The sequence below is a fragment of the Heteronotia binoei genome, chromosome 9, assembly GCF_032191835.1.
Source record: "Heteronotia binoei isolate CCM8104 ecotype False Entrance Well chromosome 9, APGP_CSIRO_Hbin_v1, whole genome shotgun sequence".
NCBI classification, from domain to species: domain Eukaryota; kingdom Metazoa; phylum Chordata; class Lepidosauria; order Squamata; family Gekkonidae; genus Heteronotia; species Heteronotia binoei.
Window position 1 is genome coordinate 110,899,949 of NC_083231.1, and position 17,882 is coordinate 110,917,830.

At 48.6% G+C, this 17,882-nt stretch overlaps 1 protein-coding gene across 1 annotated transcript in view; it reads left to right on the forward strand.

Annotated features, from left to right (window-relative positions):
- The first annotated feature begins 746 nt into the window (after positions 1-746).
- Positions 747-17,882, forward strand: part of SLC4A4 (solute carrier family 4 member 4) — a 287,851-nt gene continuing 270,715 nt past the window's right edge. The window contains exon 1 of the mRNA XM_060247411.1: positions 747-1,251. Within this exon, the coding sequence (XP_060103394.1) occupies positions 1,074-1,251 (178 nt within the window). The 5' untranslated portion in view covers positions 747-1,073. The remainder of the gene's footprint in view (positions 1,252-17,882) is intronic.

A 17,882-nucleotide genomic window follows, 5' to 3' on the forward strand; every position in this document is an offset into this window, starting at 1 on the left:
GTGGGCTTTTTCTTAAAAAAAGCCTTGTGCGAAACAATGGTGATGCCAGGGGGTGTGGCCTAATGTGCAAATGAGTTCCTGGTGGGCTTTTTCTAAAAAAAAAAAAGGCCTTGTGTGAAACAATGGTGATGCCAGGGGGTGTGGCCTAATGTGCAAATGAATTCCTGGTGGGCTTTTTCTACAAAAAAGGCCTTGTGTGAAACAACAGTGATGTCAGGAGTGTGGCCCAATATGCAAATGAGTTCCTGCTGGGCTTTTTTTTTACAAAAAAAGCCTTATGTTTATTCTCTGTGGGTATTACATTAAGCAAGTTTGACCAACCTGGCCCTTGGGGTCTCCATAAATTGGCTGCAGCTTGTCAGAAAAGAAAAAGTTTGTGAGAACTGCTAATGCTATATATATATGCTAACTTTATGAAGTGGCATCGGTGTATAAGAATTTTAGCTGTTCTTGTAAGATCCAGGAACTTTAAAAATCTTCTGTGGGGAATGTGAGGTGTGGGACTCGGAGGGAAGCCGTGGGAGGACCCCTGTGTGTGTGGGAGGGAGACAGAGAAGGGAAGAAAAACAGTACACCAGGGACCATATGACACTTATGCAAATGAGGCTCCAGTGTCCTGACTTGCCAGAGCTCGGTCTCCGGATAATCCCCCGATGTCAGATTTCTGTAAGGCCAACATGTGACGCGCTGCTTTGCCTCGCATCGAAGAAGTGTGCCCTGCCGGCATTAAGGGGGCCGGCCAGAGCCTCGGCTGCGTCTCTGCGCTCAGGATGCTTGCCCGTGTCGGCCGCCGTGTACGGGATGCGCGTCCACTCTGTCTGTGGGCGGCTCCCTTGTTAGGAGATCTCTGAGGAGCCAACTGCCCAACCTCAATTCCGAGACCTCTCGTGCGCTGGCCCGCATCTCCCTCTGAGGCCTCTCTCAGAGAAAAGAAGGCAGCTAGCTGTCATTACCTTTCCCTCCCCTGAGGCCTCTACTGCGATGCCCTCCTGAGGCTAGGAGCTGAGCGGCGTGGCACCACACAACAGAGTGGTCATCCCGGTGTGAAAGACGACTCCCGGCTCTCTCCTATCATGAATAACAGTCTGCAAGTGAACCTTCCCAGGAGCTGGGCCGGTTCCAGCAGCTCCCTCCAGGAGAAGTCTGAGCATTCTTTCTTTCTTTTCTACTACTACAGGATGGAGGATGAGGCGGTGCTGGACCGGGGGGCATCGTTCCTGAAACATGTGTGCGACGACGAGGAGGTGGAAGGTAAGAAATCTCCTGCTTCGTTCTGGGGCCAAGGCGTCGCCGGTCAGGTTTCTTTTCAAAGGCACGAAACCTTTTTTTCGCTCTCAGTTTTCGTGTGGCCTGAATTTTGCGCTAAATCAGCAGTGGCAATGAGTAGAGGTGTCTTTAAAGAAAACGCACACACGGTTCTGTGCTTGGAGGACGTTTGTATACACTCTGGATGCTGCAGCGTCTCCGTGTTGCTGAAATAATGTACCCTTCTCACCTCTACTTCAGTTTCGAGACAGCTTTTGGGGACGTGCAATGATCAGTGCTGAATGGCAGCTGGGCAGGGATAAAGCTGAAGAAACCCATACGGTGAACCTGACGCTAAATGAGGCCGACAGAGGTGGCTTTGAGAGAAGGTCATGGAGGGTCAGAGGTGGGGCCCGCCCTCTAAGAGGATCTCTTTTTTTTTCTGTGGGATTCCTTTTGCGAGCAGGTCACGACTTCCTGTGTCAAGAGAGTCTTTTTCTCTCTTTTCCCCGCCCCTCCAAGTGAACACACTAAAGGAGGCGTTTCTCTCCCCCCCCCCTTCCTTTCTGCATACACCAGGAAAGAGCAGTTTTGTACCTTGTATAGGTAGATTCAGGGCTCTTTTTGTAGCAGGAGCTCCTCTGCATATTAGGCCACGCCCTCGATGTAGCCAGTCCTCCTCGAGCTTATAGTAGGCCCTTTCCTAAGAGCCCTCTAAGCTTTTGGAAGATTGGCTACATCAGGGGTGTGTGGCCTAATATGCAGAGGAGTTCCTGCTAGAAAAAGAGCCCTGGGTAGATTTCTTCTTTCCATAACGAATGGAGGATGTCTCTCGAAAGAGCAGAAAACGTGTTTAAGATTTCCCACATGGAAGCTTCAGGTTTCTGTGGATCACCCTAGAACTGTGGATTTACACAGGTGTAGGTAAGCCTGTGGAGCTTACAGAGGCCTGTCTCGCCCCAGAAATTCTTGCACGAGTAAGCACAGAAGAAAATTAGCATTCTGCTGAAAACAACAGTCATGTGTGTTTGCTTAAAGAAAGGAACTTTATTATTATTTCTGGCTACGTTTCCCATGGTTGTAAAAGCTTACCTAACCTGTTACATTTCTTTGAGGGGGTGAACAAACATGTGGACAAAGGAGACCCGATAGATGTTGTTTACCTTGACTTCCAGAAAGCTTTTGACAAAGTTCCTCATCAAAGGCTCCTTAGAAAGCTTGAGAGTCATGGAGTAAAACGACAGGTCCTCTTGTGGATCAAAAATTGGCTGAGTAATAGGAAGCAGAGAGAGTATAAATGGGCAGTCTTCGCAGTGGAGGACGGTAAGCAGTGGGGTGCCGCAGGGCTCGGTACTGGGTCCCATGCTCTTTAACTTGTTCATAAATGATTTAGAGTTGGGAGTGAGCAGCGAAGTGGCCAAGTTTGCGGATGACACTAAATTGTTCAGGGTGGTGAGAACCAGAGAGGATTGTGAGGAACTCCAAAGGGATCTGTTGAGGCTGGGTGAGTGGGCGTCAACGTGGCAGATGCGGTTCAGTGTGGCCAAGTGCAAAGTGATGCACATTGGGGCCAAGAATCCCAGCTACAAATACAAGTTGATGGGGTGTGAACTGGCAGAGACTGACCAAGAGAGAGATCTTGGGGTCATGGTAGATAACTCACTGAAAATGTCAAGACAGTGTGCGTTTGCAATAAAAAAGGCCAACGCCATGCTGGGAATTATTAGGAAAGGAATTGAAAACAAATCAGCCAGTATCATAATGCCCCTGTATAAATCGATGGTGCGGTCTCATTTGGAGTACGGTGTGCAGTTCTGGTCGCCGCACCTAAAAAAGGATATTATAGCATTGGAGAAAGTCCAGAAAAGGGCGACTAGAATGATTAAAGGGCTAGAACACTTTCCCTATGAAGGAAGGTTGAAACGCTTGGGACTCTTTAGCTTGGAGAAACGTCGACTGCGGGGTGACATGATCGAGGTTTACAAGATAATGCATGGGATGGAGAAAGTAGAGAAAGAAGTACTTTTCTCCCTTTCTCACAATACAAGAACTCGTGGGCATTCGATGAAATTGCTGAGCAGACAGGTTAAAACGGATAAAAGGAAGTAGTTCTTCACCCAAAGGGTGATTAACATGTGGAATTCACTGCCACAGGAGGTGGTGGCGGCCACAAGCATAGCCAGCTTCAAGAGGGGGTTAGATAAAAATATGGAGCAGGGGTCCATCAGTGGCTATTAGCCACAGTGTGTGTGTGTGTGTGTGTGTGTATATATATATATATATATATATATAAAATTTTTGCCACTGTGTGACACAGAATGTTGGACTGGATGGGCCATTGGCCTGATCTAACATGGCTTCTCTTATGTTCTTATGTTCTTACCATTCGTAGAAAAGATAAAATGCACTTAGATGGCTGTGATATCTCTAGGGTTTTGGCAGTGAGGGAAGGACAGCTTTTTTGTTACCCAGTAGACAACCCCTTCCCCAGGTTGTTCTAATCCTTTCTGGCACAGACATCAACTGCGATTTGTTTTATTAGCCAGGCTGACAGGACAGGGGAGGGGCTGCGACTCAGTGGCAGAGCATCTGCTTGGCATGCAGAAAGTCCCAAGTTCAATCCCCGGCAATAGGATCAGGTAGGAGGTGATGTGAAAGACCTCAGACTGAGACCCTGGAGAGCTGCTGCCAGCCTTAGTAGACAATACTGACTTTGATGGGCCAAGGGTCAGATTCGGTATAAGGCAACTTCAAGTGTGTGTGTGTTCATGTGACGTTTCACTAGTGAGATTCTTATGTGTATTCCAGACATGTAAATAATAACAAGGTGTGTTCACACTACACAAAATAATGCGTTTTGCCACTGAATATTTAACTTTGTAAGAATAGCAAAAATCTAATCGCAAAACTCGTTATTTTGTGTTGTGTGAACACACCCTAGAACAGCTAGATTTGAATCCAAGAACAGCAATAACTAGGTTCAAGTTGAATAGCACCTTAGAGACCAACAGGACTTCGAGGTGTGAACTTTTGAGAGTTGAAACTTAATATCTGACGCAGGGAACTTTGACTCTCGAAAACTTGTAAGGTGCTAGTGGACACGAAGGGAGAGACGGTGGCCCAGTGGTAGAGCATCTGCTTGGTAAGCAGAAGGTCCCAGGTTCAATCTCCAACTAAAAAGGGTCCAGGCAAGTCAGCGTGAAAAACCTCAGCTTGAGACCCTGGAGCATTTGGAGGGTGGGGACGTGCAAAATGGCTTTACACAGTGCCGTCACAACACTTCTCTCTGGGAACCAGGAAGTGACACCATCACGTTGCTTGATGCTCTAGGATTTCCCTCAGTCTCGGTGGTAAAATTCCTAGACCATTACACAAGGTGGTGATGTCACTTCTGGGTTCCAGCAGAAAGTGATGTCACATGATAATGCCCCCTCTGTTTTTGTTGCCACCGCTGTGTAAAGTGGAGTCAGCACGAGAGCCTCAGGAAGTGGGCGGGTTGCCTGCCTTGGTACTCCTGTTTCCGTCTGTCCTCACAGTAGTTGCTGTTAGAAAATTATCCTAATTATCTGTGGTCCTCTACTCGGTAGATGGTTTGTTCCTGTGTGCCAGGTGGTAAGGTGTGGTGGTTCCTTATCCTGTTATTGTCGGGGATGCAAAACCCTAGCAAACTCTGGTGTTGTTGGTGCAAGAAACACAACTTGTGCGGCTTGTCTGCTCTGCAGGAAGACACTGAAGTGAATGGGCTTATCACAAATTTCATAGAACCTTAACTACACTAGCAACTGCCTCCCTTTCTTCATGGAGTTCCTGGTTATGATTTCAAGACTGCTATAATCAAGGGGGTTATTAAATGCCCACACCTTGTGCTTCCTGGAACAGTTGCACCAGTAATAAAGCATTAAAAACGATTATTATGGTTGGGCAACAGCCAAAGAAATGCTTAATTTTCTGCTACTTGCTGTTGTGCCTCCCACTGGGATCTCACTGCTCTTCCAAGGATATGGATATTCCCTCTCTCTCTCTGTGTCCCTTTGACGAAATTGTGGCTCTTTCTTCGCCTGCTCCTCTCTAACCTATCTCTTGCCGACTGGCACAGACAGATTCCCATTGGACCCTCCCATTAATACAAATTAATCCTCTTTTGCTGCTCAAGTGTCAAGAGTCTTTGCTTTGTTCGTTCCTGCAGGCCTATGATTTGGGCTGATGGGCAGTGCCAGACAACCAGTGGGAGGGTTGACATGCACGACATGTGACACAGCTACTGTCACTGTCACTTCCTGATATAACCAGGAAGTGACAATGGGTAGCTCTAGGAATCACCGGAAGCACCTGTGGCAAAACCATAGAGCTTCTTGTGATTCTTAGAGTTACCTACTGTCACTTCCAGGTTGCACACAGAAATTACGTAGCAAAAATAGATGTCGGTGGCCGTTTAATATTTTTTTCTCTCACTGTTGTTCTGACCAGGCCTCAGATTCAGCAGGAGCTCACAGGAGTGCAGTTCCTGAACCTTTCTGAGGGTTCCCCCTCTTTCTCCCTACCTACCTTGTCCAATGAATAGTAGGTGCAGCTGCATAACAATCCCTAGATTAGGAGAGCAGGCAGCCGGACGGCCACCAGGGGCTTTGCCATGCCCCCAGCTGCCCTCATTAACTCCTGGAGAAGCCTGCACCCCCCTTTCTCCACTTCTTATGTGATTTTGGGTGGCGGGTGGCTTGCTGGCCTTTTGACTGGGGGGCAGCCCAGGAGAGCCCCAGGCGAGCGAGGCCTGCTTGGGCTGACTGGATCTCTAGCCAGCCCAAGCAGGCCTTGCTCACCCGGTACTCTCCTTTCTTGCATCGAGTTGCTTTTGGCTGGGGGGGCTGATGAGCTCCACCACCTATTTTTCTACAAAACGACCCCTGGTTCTGACGGTTGGTGGACAACAAGGGCCATTGGTGAGAGGCCTGGTGACCCTACCCATGCCCCTTCAGTAGCCTTGACAAGGTCTCTGCTGTTCTGGAGTAAGACACCCAGAGATGTTCCTGGCTTCTATATGCATCCAGTTGTTTTCGATAGGGAATGTAATGACGGAAGCAGGACCCTCCACCGAGGCTGCCTGGTACGTTCCTGTCTTGGTTGGTAAAATGCCTACCCACACGTGTGCGACGAGAAAACCCAATTTTGCAAGGTGGAAAAAAAAAAGTTAGAGCTCCACCTTTATCCTTTCAAGATAAGATTTTGGCTCTGCAAATATGAATTCCTGAGAAACTCGTGGCTGCCCCTGTGACTTCATCGGGTAGCGGAGGACGGCAGATTTCTGTTTGTTGGCTCGGTTACGGGAAGTGTTAAAGGAAGCTCGGTGGTTTCATAGGGGTGGGGCGGGGGAGGCCTGTTTTTTGGGTTCCTGCTGCAGAGTGATTGAAAATTAGTTGCTCGGACTGTGCAGCATGGAAGGTTAATTAGAGCCCTCTCCAGAATAAGCAGTAGATTAATGTGGCTAATATGAAGAGATGGAAGCGAACCACAAATTGTTTGTAATGATTGATGTGGCTTGTTCGACAGGGCTGAGTGCTTTAGAGCCTTTCAGAGAACTGCGCCTTCCCTCAGCTGTTGGAGGAGTTTCCAGAGAGCCTCCGGCTGCACTTAAAGATGCTCAATTTAATCTACAAACCTTTCTGTGGCTCAAGATGTGGCCCGGTTCCCTTCTAGCTACCAGCTCTGTCTTTTGAAGATCAGTGTAATGCAGGAATCAACAAGTCATTTGGCTGCGTTCACACACACTAAATAACACGCTTTGCAACGGGATGTTTGCTGTGTAAGAACAGCGAAATCTACTTGCAAACAGTCATAAGAACATAAGAGAAGCCGTGTTGGATCAGGCCAATGCCCCATCCATTCCAACACACTGTCACACAGTGGCCAAAAAAAATTATATATATATACATACATATATATACACACTGTGACTAATAGCCACTGATGGACCTCTGCTCCATATTTTTATCTAACCCCCTCTTGAAGGTGGCTATGCTTGTAGCCGCCACCACCTCCTGTGGCAGTGAATTCCACATGTTAATCACCCTTTGGGTGAAGAAGTACTTCCTTTTATCCGTTTTAACCTGACTGCTCAGCAATTTCATCGAATGCCCATGAGTTCTTGTATTGTGAGAAAGGGAGAAAAGTACTTCTTTCTCTACTTTCTCCATCCCATGCATAATCTTGCAAACCTCTATCATGTCACCCCGCAGTCGATGTTTCTCCAAGCTAAAGAGCCCCAAGCGTTTTAACCTTCCTTCATAGGGAAAGTGTTCCAACCCTTTAATCGTTCTTGTTGCCCTTTTCTGGACTTTTTCCAATGCTCTAATATCCTTTTTGAGGTGCAGTGACCAGAATTGCACACAGTATTCCAAATGAGACCGCACCATCGATTTATACAGGGGCATTATGATACTGGCTGATTTGTTTTCAATTCCCTTCCTAATAATTCCCAGCATGGCGTTGGCCTTGAGAAAGCACCCGTTGTCTCTAGGATAGGGATGCTAGACCTCCTGGTGGGGGTGGGGGTCCCCTGCTGCCAGCCCCCCCTCTCTGCCATTGATCAGCTGCCTGGTGGGGGGGACACCCCCCCATAGGGGAGGAACACCTGAAACTTCAGTGACGTGCCTGTATATCTTGGAAGTGATGTAGGCACATCAAAGACATCAAGGTGAAACTCTATGGTAGAAGCTAATCCTACCATGGAGTTTTTGCCCAAAAACCAGAGCATCGCCTTGACATCCCCAATGTGCATACATCACTTCTGGGTCATGTTGGAAGTCAGGTGGGCATGCCCTTATAAGCCCATCGCCCAACCACCTCCATCTGCGTGGTAGGACCTTGCAACCTTACTCTGGGTATCTCTCGCTATTCTCTTTCAGTTGAGGAACTGTGCCTCAGTGGAAGGGCCTCTGTTCTCCATGCGGAAAGTCCCAAGTTCAATTTCTGGCATCTCCAGTTAAAGGGACCAGGCAGTAGGTGTTGGGGAAAAGCCTCTGCCTGAGACCCTGGAGAGCCATATGAACATAAGAGACACCATGTTGGATCAGGCCAATGGCCCATCCAGTCCAACACTCTGTGTCACAGAAGAACATAAGAGAAGCCATGTTGGATCAGGCCAATGGCCCATCCAGTCCAACACTCTGTGTCACACAGTGGCCAAAAAAGCCAAGTACCATCAGGAGGCTAGAAGCCCTTCCACTGTGCCCCCCCTGCAAGCACCAAGAATACAGAACATCACTTGCCCCAGACATAAGAACATAAGAGACACCATGTTGGATCAGGCCAATGGCCCATCCAGTCCAACACTCTGTGTCACATAAGAACATAAGAGACGCCATGTTGGATCAGGCCAATGGCCCATCCAGTCCAACACTCTGTGTCACACAGTGGCCAAAAAAACCCCCAAGTGCCATCAGGAGGTCCACCAGTGGGGCCAGGACACTAGTAGCTACTGCCGGTCTGAGTAGACAGTACTGACCTTGTTGGACTAACTGCCTGATTCAATATAAAGCAACTTCATGTGTGTTCATATTTAGGTGGGTTAGATTTGTTTTTTGGGGGTGGCGGTGGTGGTGTCCTCTCACCGTCCCAAAAACTGCTGTATTGAATGCATGCAGCTGTAATTGCTCTTGTAGGAAGAAACGCCCCAATCAGATAACAGGTTCTTCCTCACTCGCAGCCTCATACCTGATGTTTTGCAGTGTTACTGCCCTTGTGGAGAGTATCAAGCAAAAGAAAATGCCTTTTGACGTGCTTCTTTCCCTACTGTGCCTGACATTCTGAATTCCTTTTGGGCTGTGAGCTGTGCTCAGCTCTTTAGCTAGAGGACTCTCTGGTCCCGCTTTGACGAGTGGCTGTTTGTTGGCTTCTGCTTTTGGGCCACTTATAACGGGTGGCGTGACTCGGTTCCAGGCCTTCTCTGCCAGCCGTTCTGTTGGTCTCGTTTCTTGGGCAACCTCTTGACTCTTGACTCTAGCCAGTTTGATGTAGTGGTTAAGTGTGCGGACTCTTCTATGGGAGAGCCGGGTTTGATTCCCCACTCCTCCGCTTGCAGCTGCTGGCATGGCCTTGGGTCAGCCATTGCTCTCACAGAACTGTCCTTGAAAGGGCAGCTTCTGGGAGAGCTCTCTCAGCCGCACCCACCTCACAGGGTGTCTGTTGTAGGGGGAGAAGATATAGGAGATTGTAAGCTGCTCTGAGTCTCTGATTCAGAGAAAAAGGGTGGGGTATAAATATGCAGTTCTTCTCTATTGACAGCCTGTTCAAACCCTCTGCAGACAGCCTTCCTTTACATGTAGCCTTTCCCTGGTTGCTTTTTAGCAAGGATTATGGTGCTTTGGGTGGTGGTCAGAGTGGCAAGAACTGGCTTTTAGAGTGGGCAAGGAAACTTGTCCATGAGAAAGCCATTGTGGAAGATGATACAGTCCTTGTGTCTGTGATCTTCAGAAACGTCGTTCTAGGGATGCTATAGCAGGAGGACTTCCAGAAATTCCCTTGCGGGAATGGAGAAAAAAGGTCTAATGTGCCAGTGTGCTGTAGTAAAACCATAGAGTTTTTGCAAAATGTTAGAGTGTTTCACAAGGAGACACACTCTAGCATTTCATTCCTTAGTTTTCACTAAAATCAAACTTCCATGAATCAATTCAGGTGCATAGAGCCGTCTTTCTCTTCAGCCCTTTCTGCTTTTGCATTTACTATGGCTCTCACCTCCCACCTCCTTCGCTTCAAAAACCTGCTTCCATATTCACTTGCACCCCCCCCCCACTCTCCCATCAGATTTTGAAATTCTTTCCACATCCTTTTCTCAACATTCTGCTGTCACTCCTCTGTATCTCCGTAGTTTCCAGGAGTGGTTTTTCAGAGCAGTATTCCCCCCCACCCCTTAATTCGCTTCCAAGCCTTTAAAAGTAGAAACATTTCCTTGGAATTTTCCCCTCCCCTCCCCTGGCAGGCTAATTGGTCTGTTCTTATTGGTCAGTTTCGCACTTGGCATGTTTTGTTTTAAATAGGAGATTAGGAAAGTAATCACTTCCAAATAACAATGGGGGAAACTCAGGCTGTAAAGCACTGACGTCTCCATCTCCCCCCCTCTCTCACTAAATTCTTAAAGCAGCGTCTGCCAGTGTGTTTTATTCTCCAACAAACACCTTGACTACTGATAAGGGTGAGGGGAACAGTAATGGCTTTCCCACAGTAAATTCAGCTGGGAGAATCTCCTATTTTAAAAGGCATGTCCGGTATGAAACTAACCGATGAAGAGAAACTAATCCCAGAACATTACCCAGGTTTTCTCATTGGTATGTAGAATATATACACCGCAGTCCTCAATAGAAATTGGAGAGAGAGAGAAAGATGTAGAATGCAGGCACAGCATTCGAACTATATCCCAACCAGTTCAAGTTCAGAGAGAATCAGCTGTTGATGCAGAATGGACTTTCCTTTCCATTTGTTTGTCTGTTCTGCTAGTTGGTATTCATTTATGTCTGCACAATGCTCTCTGTCTCTCCTGTTACTCAAGAGAAAATCTTATACGCACTGATGGGACTCTACAAGTAAACTGTGACTAGGGAAGGCTGAGGCCAAGATGGTTTTCAGGGTAGCTGTGATGGCTGTCGAGGGCTGTAGAGTTTGCCCGGCTCACGTTGTCTCAGTGAAAATGGGCTACAGCCGGTGGCCACAGCCTCTCACTTAAATTCTGTGGTTGTCTGCTGGATAATAGCGACACCATCATCATAACAGAAACACATCAGAGTGTAAGCCTTGTACTTTAATATGCTGCCAATAGAACTAGACAGTCTCTTTAATCTTTTTTGTTGCATGCACACCACACAGCTTTTAGTAATCTGAAAGTTTCGTGTGTGTGTGTGTGAGAGAGAGAGTGAGTGTACACAGCAAAAACCATTACTTCCCTGTTAATTCCATAGGGTTGCTGACCTCCTGGTGAGGCCTGGAGATACCCTGGAAACATAGCTAACCTCCAGACTACAGAGACCAACTCCCCTGGGGAAGATAGCTGCTTTGGAGGGTGGACTGCATGGGCTTATACCCTGGAGAAGGCTCTCTCCTCCACTGGGTCCACTCCCCAAATCTCCAGGAATTTCCCAACTTGGAGTTGGCAGCCTCGTAGCCCCGCTGTCCTACAGAAGAAAGAATTTGCTTGAAGCTGGAGCAAGAAAGTAGGGCTCCTCGCCCCTGTTCTTCCCTCCCACCTCCTTCTGATACTTGCTTAAAGGAAATGGTTGGCATTTGTTTATAAAGTTAAGATAAACTTCTGGACTTTCCTCTCAGGAGTGCCTGGACAGGAAACGCTTGACACAGTTTCTGAATGGGACTTTGTGTTCGCAGCCTTTTCCTACTTATTGGTGCAGCTGAGTTTTCCCATGAGAACAATGCCATAAACAGCCATTGTCCTCCCATGACTGACTGTCGGGGCAAAGCCACCTCAGGCAGGTATAGCGGCTGAATTTGACCGAGGAGCAGTTTCCTCAGAAGTGTTGCTTTCCCCAGAGACAGGAAGTAGTCACAACAAGTTGCCCTGTCAGGGGCTGTGAAAATCCCTTGCCTCAGGAACTTGGAAGTGCTACGGAAGTCGCTGTGGTGGTCCTTGGCAGGCCCAACTCGGGAGTTACATTTTGAACACCGACGAAGAGAGCTTTGACTCTTGAAAACTTGCGCCCCCAAATTTTGGTTGGTTTCTGAGGTGTTACTGAGCTTGAATCTAAATTTTTAGCACTGATGTTCTTCTGGTACTCGTGCTTTGTACTTTCCAATCCTTCCTTTATGGAGGAAACATGAAGCTGCCATATACCGAATCAGGTCATTTGTTCATCAAGGTCATTTGTTTTTTTGAGCAGGAACGTACAGGCAGACCTGGCGTGTGGGAGTAGGCCATGTAGGTGGCTACCTAGGGCGCCACATGGCCTACAGGGTGCTCCTCCCCTTACGGCAGCCAGCACAGCTTCCCACCCGAGACTTGGGTGGAGGAAAGAGGTGGCTCGGCCTTGCTTCCGGGCTGCCTCCCCTGCAGGGAAGACAGCCCGAGAGCAAGGACGAGGCCCCGCGCTGGCTTTCCCCCCCTGCCCAAGACTCAGGTGGAGAAAAGAGGCAGCTCAGCCCCACTCCCGGGCTCCCTCCCCTGCACGAAATACAGTCCGAGAGCGAGGATGAGGTACTGCACCTGTTCTTTCCCCCGCCTGAGATTTGGGTGAAGGAAAGACACCGCACTCCACCACACCCCTCCCCACCATTTTTAAAGACCCCCACCAATCAGCTGATTGGCTTGGCATCAGGGGGTATGGGCTAATATGCAAATGATTTCCTGCTGGGCCTTTTCTGTGAAAAAAGCCCTGAAGGTCAGTATTGTCTGCTCAGACTGGTAGTGGCTCCCCAGGGTCTCAGGCATTGGTCTTTCATATCACCTGCCACGTGGTCTTTTTAACCAGAAATGTCAGGGGGATTGAACCCAGAACCTTCTGCATGCCAAGCAGAGGCTCTTCCACTGAGCCACAGCTCCTCACAAGAAGCTGCCTTCTACTGAATCAGACCCTTGGCCCATCAAAGTCAGTATTGTCTACTCAGACTGGCAGTGGCTTTCCAGGATCTCAGGCAGAGGTCTTTCCCATCACCTACTGCCTGGTCCTTTTAACTGGAGATGCCAAGGATTGAACCTGAGACCTTCTGCATGCCAAGCAGATGCTCTACCACTGAGCCAGAGCCCTTCTCCATTAGTCTCCAGGGTCTCAGGCTGAGGTCTTTCCCATCACCTAATGCCTGGTTCTTTTAACTGGAGATGCCAGGGATTGAACCTGAGACCTTCTGCTTACCAAGCAGAGGCTCTTCCACTGAGTCAGAGCCCTTCTCCATTAGTCTCCAGAGTCTCAGGCTGAGGTCTTTCCCATCACCTACTGCCTGGTCCTTTTAACTGGAGATGCCAGGGATTGAACCTGAGACCTTCTGCATGCCAAGCAGAGGCTCTTCCACTGAGTCAGAGCCCTTCTCCATTAGTCTCCAGGGTCTCAGGCTGAGGTCTTTTCCATCACCTAATGCCTGGTCCTTTTGACTGGAGATGCCAGGGATTGAACCTGAGACCTTCTGCTTGCTAAGCAGAGGCTCTTCCACTGAGCCAGAGCCCTTCTCCATTAGTCTCCAGAGTCTCAGGCTGAGGTCTTTCCCGTCACCTACTGCCTGGTCCTTTTAACCGGAGATGCCAGGGATTGAACCTGAGACCTTCTGCATGCCAAGCAGAGGCTCTTCCACTGAGCCAGAACCCCTCTCCCTCCATGTAGTTCCCACCTCCATGCCGATGGGAAAAGAGAGAGTGAGGCCCAAGTGGTGACAGGCTTAATGCTTGTCGTAGCACATTTAAATATGGCAGGACTTTTTATTTTTATTATGTTGAAACCATCCAATGATTTGGATGAAGGAATAGAGGGAATGCTTATTAAATTTGCAGATGATACTAAATTGGGAGGGGTTGCAAACACAGAAGAAGACAGAAACAGGACACAGGATGACCTTGACAGGCTGGAAAACTGGGCTAAAACCAATAAAATTAATTTTAACAGGGATAAATGTAAAGTTCTGCATTTAGGTAGGAAAAATCCAATGCATGGTTATAGGATGGGGGAGACTTGTCTTAGAAGTAGTCTGTGCGAAAAGGATCTAGGGGTCTTCGTGGATCATATGCTGAACATGAGTCAACAGTGTGATGCGGTGGCTAAAAAGGCAAATGCAATTTTGGGTTGTCTCAACAGAAGTATAGTGTCCAGATCACGTGATGTGATGGTATCGCTTTACTCTGCTCTGGTAAGACCTCACCTGGAGTACTGTGTTCAGTTTTGGCCACCACATTTTCAGAAGGATATAGACAAGTTGGAACGGGTCCAGAGGAGGGTGAGGAAGATGGTGAGGAGTCTGGAGACCAAGTCCTATGAGGAAAGGTTGAAGGAGCTGGGGATGTTTAGCCAGGAGAGGAGGCAGCTGAGAGGTGATAGGATCACCATCTTCAAGTACTTGAAGGGCTGTCATCTAGAGGATGGTGTGGAATTGTTTTCTGTGGCCCCGGAAGGTAGGACCAGAACCAATGGGTTAAAATGAAATCAAAAGAGTTTCCGGTTCAACATTAGGAAGAACTTCCTGACCATTAGAGCAATTCCTCAGTGGAACAGGCTTCCTCGGGAGGTGGTGGGCTCTCCTTCCTTGGAGGTTTTTAAGCAGAGGCTAGCTGGCCATCTGACAGCAATGAAGATCCTGTGAATTTAGGGGGAGGTGTTTGTGAGTTTCCTGCATTGTGCAGGGGGTTGGACTAGATGACCCTAGAGGTCCCTTCCAACTCTATGATTCTATGATTCTAACCTAATGCACAGCATATTTAAGTTGCCCTGACTTGGGTGGCCCAGGCTAGCCTGATCTCATCAGATACCAGAAGCTAATCAGGGTCAGTCCTAGTTAGTACTTGGATGGAAGCAGGGATGGAATTCTAGCAGGAACTCCTTTCCATATTAGGCCACACACCCCTGATGTAGCCAATCCCCCAAGAGCTGAAAGGGTTCTTATTCCAGGGCCTAATGTAAGCTCTTGGAGGATTGGCTACATCAAGGGTGTGTGGCCTAATATGCAAAGGAGTTCCTGCTAGAATTCCACCCCTGCTCCCATCCAAGTGCCAATGGCTACATCAGGGGTGTGTGGCCCTTGAGACTGATCTGGAAACTGCAGCGGGTACAGAATGCGGCGGCTCGCCTGCTGACTGCACCACCTTTACGGGTGGGCATTCGGCCAGTGCTCCGCAGTCTGCACTGGCTGCCCATCGAGTACCGGATCCGCTTCAAGGTTCTAGTGATAACATTTAAAGCCTTACGCGGCCTGGGACCAACATACCTGCGGGACTGTCTCTTTCCATATATGCCCAGGAGGTCGTTACGTTCGGCCTCCCAACATCTGTTGGCCGTCCCCGGCCCAAGAGATGCCCGCCTCGCCTCAACTAGGGCCAGGGCTTTTTCGGTCCTGGGCCCAGCCTGGTGGAATCAGCTCCCTATTGAGATCCGGGCCCTACCTGGCTTATTAGCCTTCCGTAGGGCCTGTAAAACAGAGCTGTTCCGCCAGGTTTTTAGCAGAACGGGCGTCTATTCTTGATCCGGTTGGCCTCCCCAGCCAGCACTGTCATCCGTGCTAGGGATTGGAATAAAAACTGCCATCCCTAGGAGATACGATGTGAGATGACTAGGCTGGCAATCTGAGTGCTGTTGAGTTGTCTGTTTTAAAATGTTTTTATTGTATTTTATTGTTTTATTATGTGTTGTACTCCACCCTGAGCCCTACGGGGAATGGGCGGAAGAGAAATTTACTAAAACAAACAAATAAATAAATATAGGAGCTCCTGCTAGGGTCTGGAGACCGAGTCCTATGAGGAATGGTTGAAGGAGCTGGGGATGTTTAGCCTGGAGAGGAGGCGGCTGAGAGGTGATAGGATAACCATCTTCAAGTACTTGAAGGGCTGTCATCTAGAGGATGGTGTGGAATTGTTTTCTGTGGCCCCAGAAGGCAGGACCAGAACCAGTGGGTTGAAATTAAATCAAAAGAGCTTCCGGCTCAACATTAGGAAGAACTTCCTGACCGTTAGAGCAATTCCTCAGTGGAACAGGCTTCCTTGGGGGTGGTGGGCTCTCCTTCCTCAGAGGTTTTTAAACAGAGGCTAGCTGGCCATCTGACAGCAATGAAGATCCTGTGAATGTAGGGGGAGGTGTTTGTGAGTTTCCTGCATTGTGCAGGGGGTTGGACTAGATGACCAATGGGTTGAAATTAAATCAAAAGAGTTTCCGGCTCAACATTAGGAAGAACTTCCTGACCGTTAGAGCGATTCCTCAGTGGAACAGGCTGAGAGATCACCAGTGAAGTCAGCAGTTGCTATGCAGAAGGAGGCAATGGCAAACCACCTCTGTTTGTGTCTTGCAAGCGTTATGGGGTCACTGTAATTGGCTGAAACTAGATAACATTTTTCTAGACCCTGATCTGTATGGTTCAGACTAGACCAAATCTCATCAGATCCTGGAAGCTAAGCAGGATTGACCCTGGTTAGTGCTTGGATGGGAGACCCCCAAGGAAGTCAGCACTTGCTACGCGGAGGCAGGCAATGGCAAGCCAACTCTTGTTTGTCTCTGCTGTGACATGGATGCCCTAAGCTAGCCCAGTCTCATCAGATCCTGGAAGCTAAGCAGGATTGACCCTGGTTAGTACTTGGATGGGAGACCCCCAAGGAAGTCAGCAGTTGCTACCCGGAGGCAGGCAATGGCAAGCCAACTCTGTTTGCCTCTTGTCTTGAAAACCCCAAAGGTTGCTTGCTGTCAGTTGGCTGTGACTTAGCAGCTCTTTTTATCACCATATTTGTGTCCGCATTTCATTGAGAGTTATGGAATGTAGTGTATAATGTGGACTTCAGGGCATTGTACCCTGCTAAGAGCCAGTTTGGTGTAGTGGTTAAGTGTGTGAACTCTTATCAGGGAGAACCGGGTTTGATTCCCCACTCCTCCACTTGCAGCTGCTGGAATGGCCTTGGGTCAGCCATAGCTCTCATAGGAGTTGTCCTCGAAAGGGCAGCTGCTGTGAGAGTTCTCTTAGCCCCACCCACCTCACAGAGTGTCTGTTGTGGGGGAGGAAGATAAAGGAGATTGTGAGCCGCTCTGAGACTCTGAGTGGAGGGCAGAATATAAATCCAATGTCTTCTAAGATCACTCCCCTCCCCCACCATCCCCAGCCTCCACCCCTCTCCCTCCAAATTTCCAGGTATTTCCCCACTCAGAGCTGGCAACACTACCTCCCCTCCAAAGCAGCTATTTTCTATAGGGAAGCTGATCTTGATGTGGTGATCAGTGTGGAGATAAGTTGTAAGTCCAAGACAGGGGTGGCTAAACTGCAGCCTGGCAGCCGCATGTGGCTCTTTCACACACATTGTGTCACTCCCGAAGCCCCCACCTCCCCATTGGCCAGCTTGGACAATGCATTTAAAGTTGCTTTCTTTCCCTCCCTCCCTCCCTCCCTCCCTCCCTCCCTTCCTTCCTTCCTTCCTTCCTTCCTTCCTTCCTTCCTTCCTTCCTTCCTTCCTTCCTTCCTTCCTTCCTTCCTTCCTTCCTTCCTTCCTTCCTTCCTTCCTTCCTTCCTTCCTTCCTTCCTCCCTCCCTCCCTCCCTCCCTCCCTCCCTCCCTCCCTCCCTCCCTCCCTCCCTCCCTCCCTTCCTTCCTTCCTTCCTTCCTTCCTTCCTTCCTTCCTTCCTTGTGACTCTCAGACATCTGATGTTTATTCTATGTAGCTCTTATGTTAAGCAAGTTTGGCCACCCCTGGTTCAGCCCCTGCTGAAGAAGACCTCATTTCCTTTAAGCTGCAAGGATGGGGGGATTTGCTCTCTCAGTTTAAGGTCAGCCCTCTTCTGTCTGACAGAATGCTTTCCACATACCCAATTCCATCCCTTTGCCTGAACAAAAATCTCACTTTGCTTAAAAAACTATCGCAACTCCGTCATTGTAGGGGATTGAATAAACCCCTAAAGCAAGTCGTGGGGAGGAAAAAAGAGCTTGGGGTGGGTGTTGCATTGAGCATGCCATAAATGCCAAGGAAAAAATTCCAAC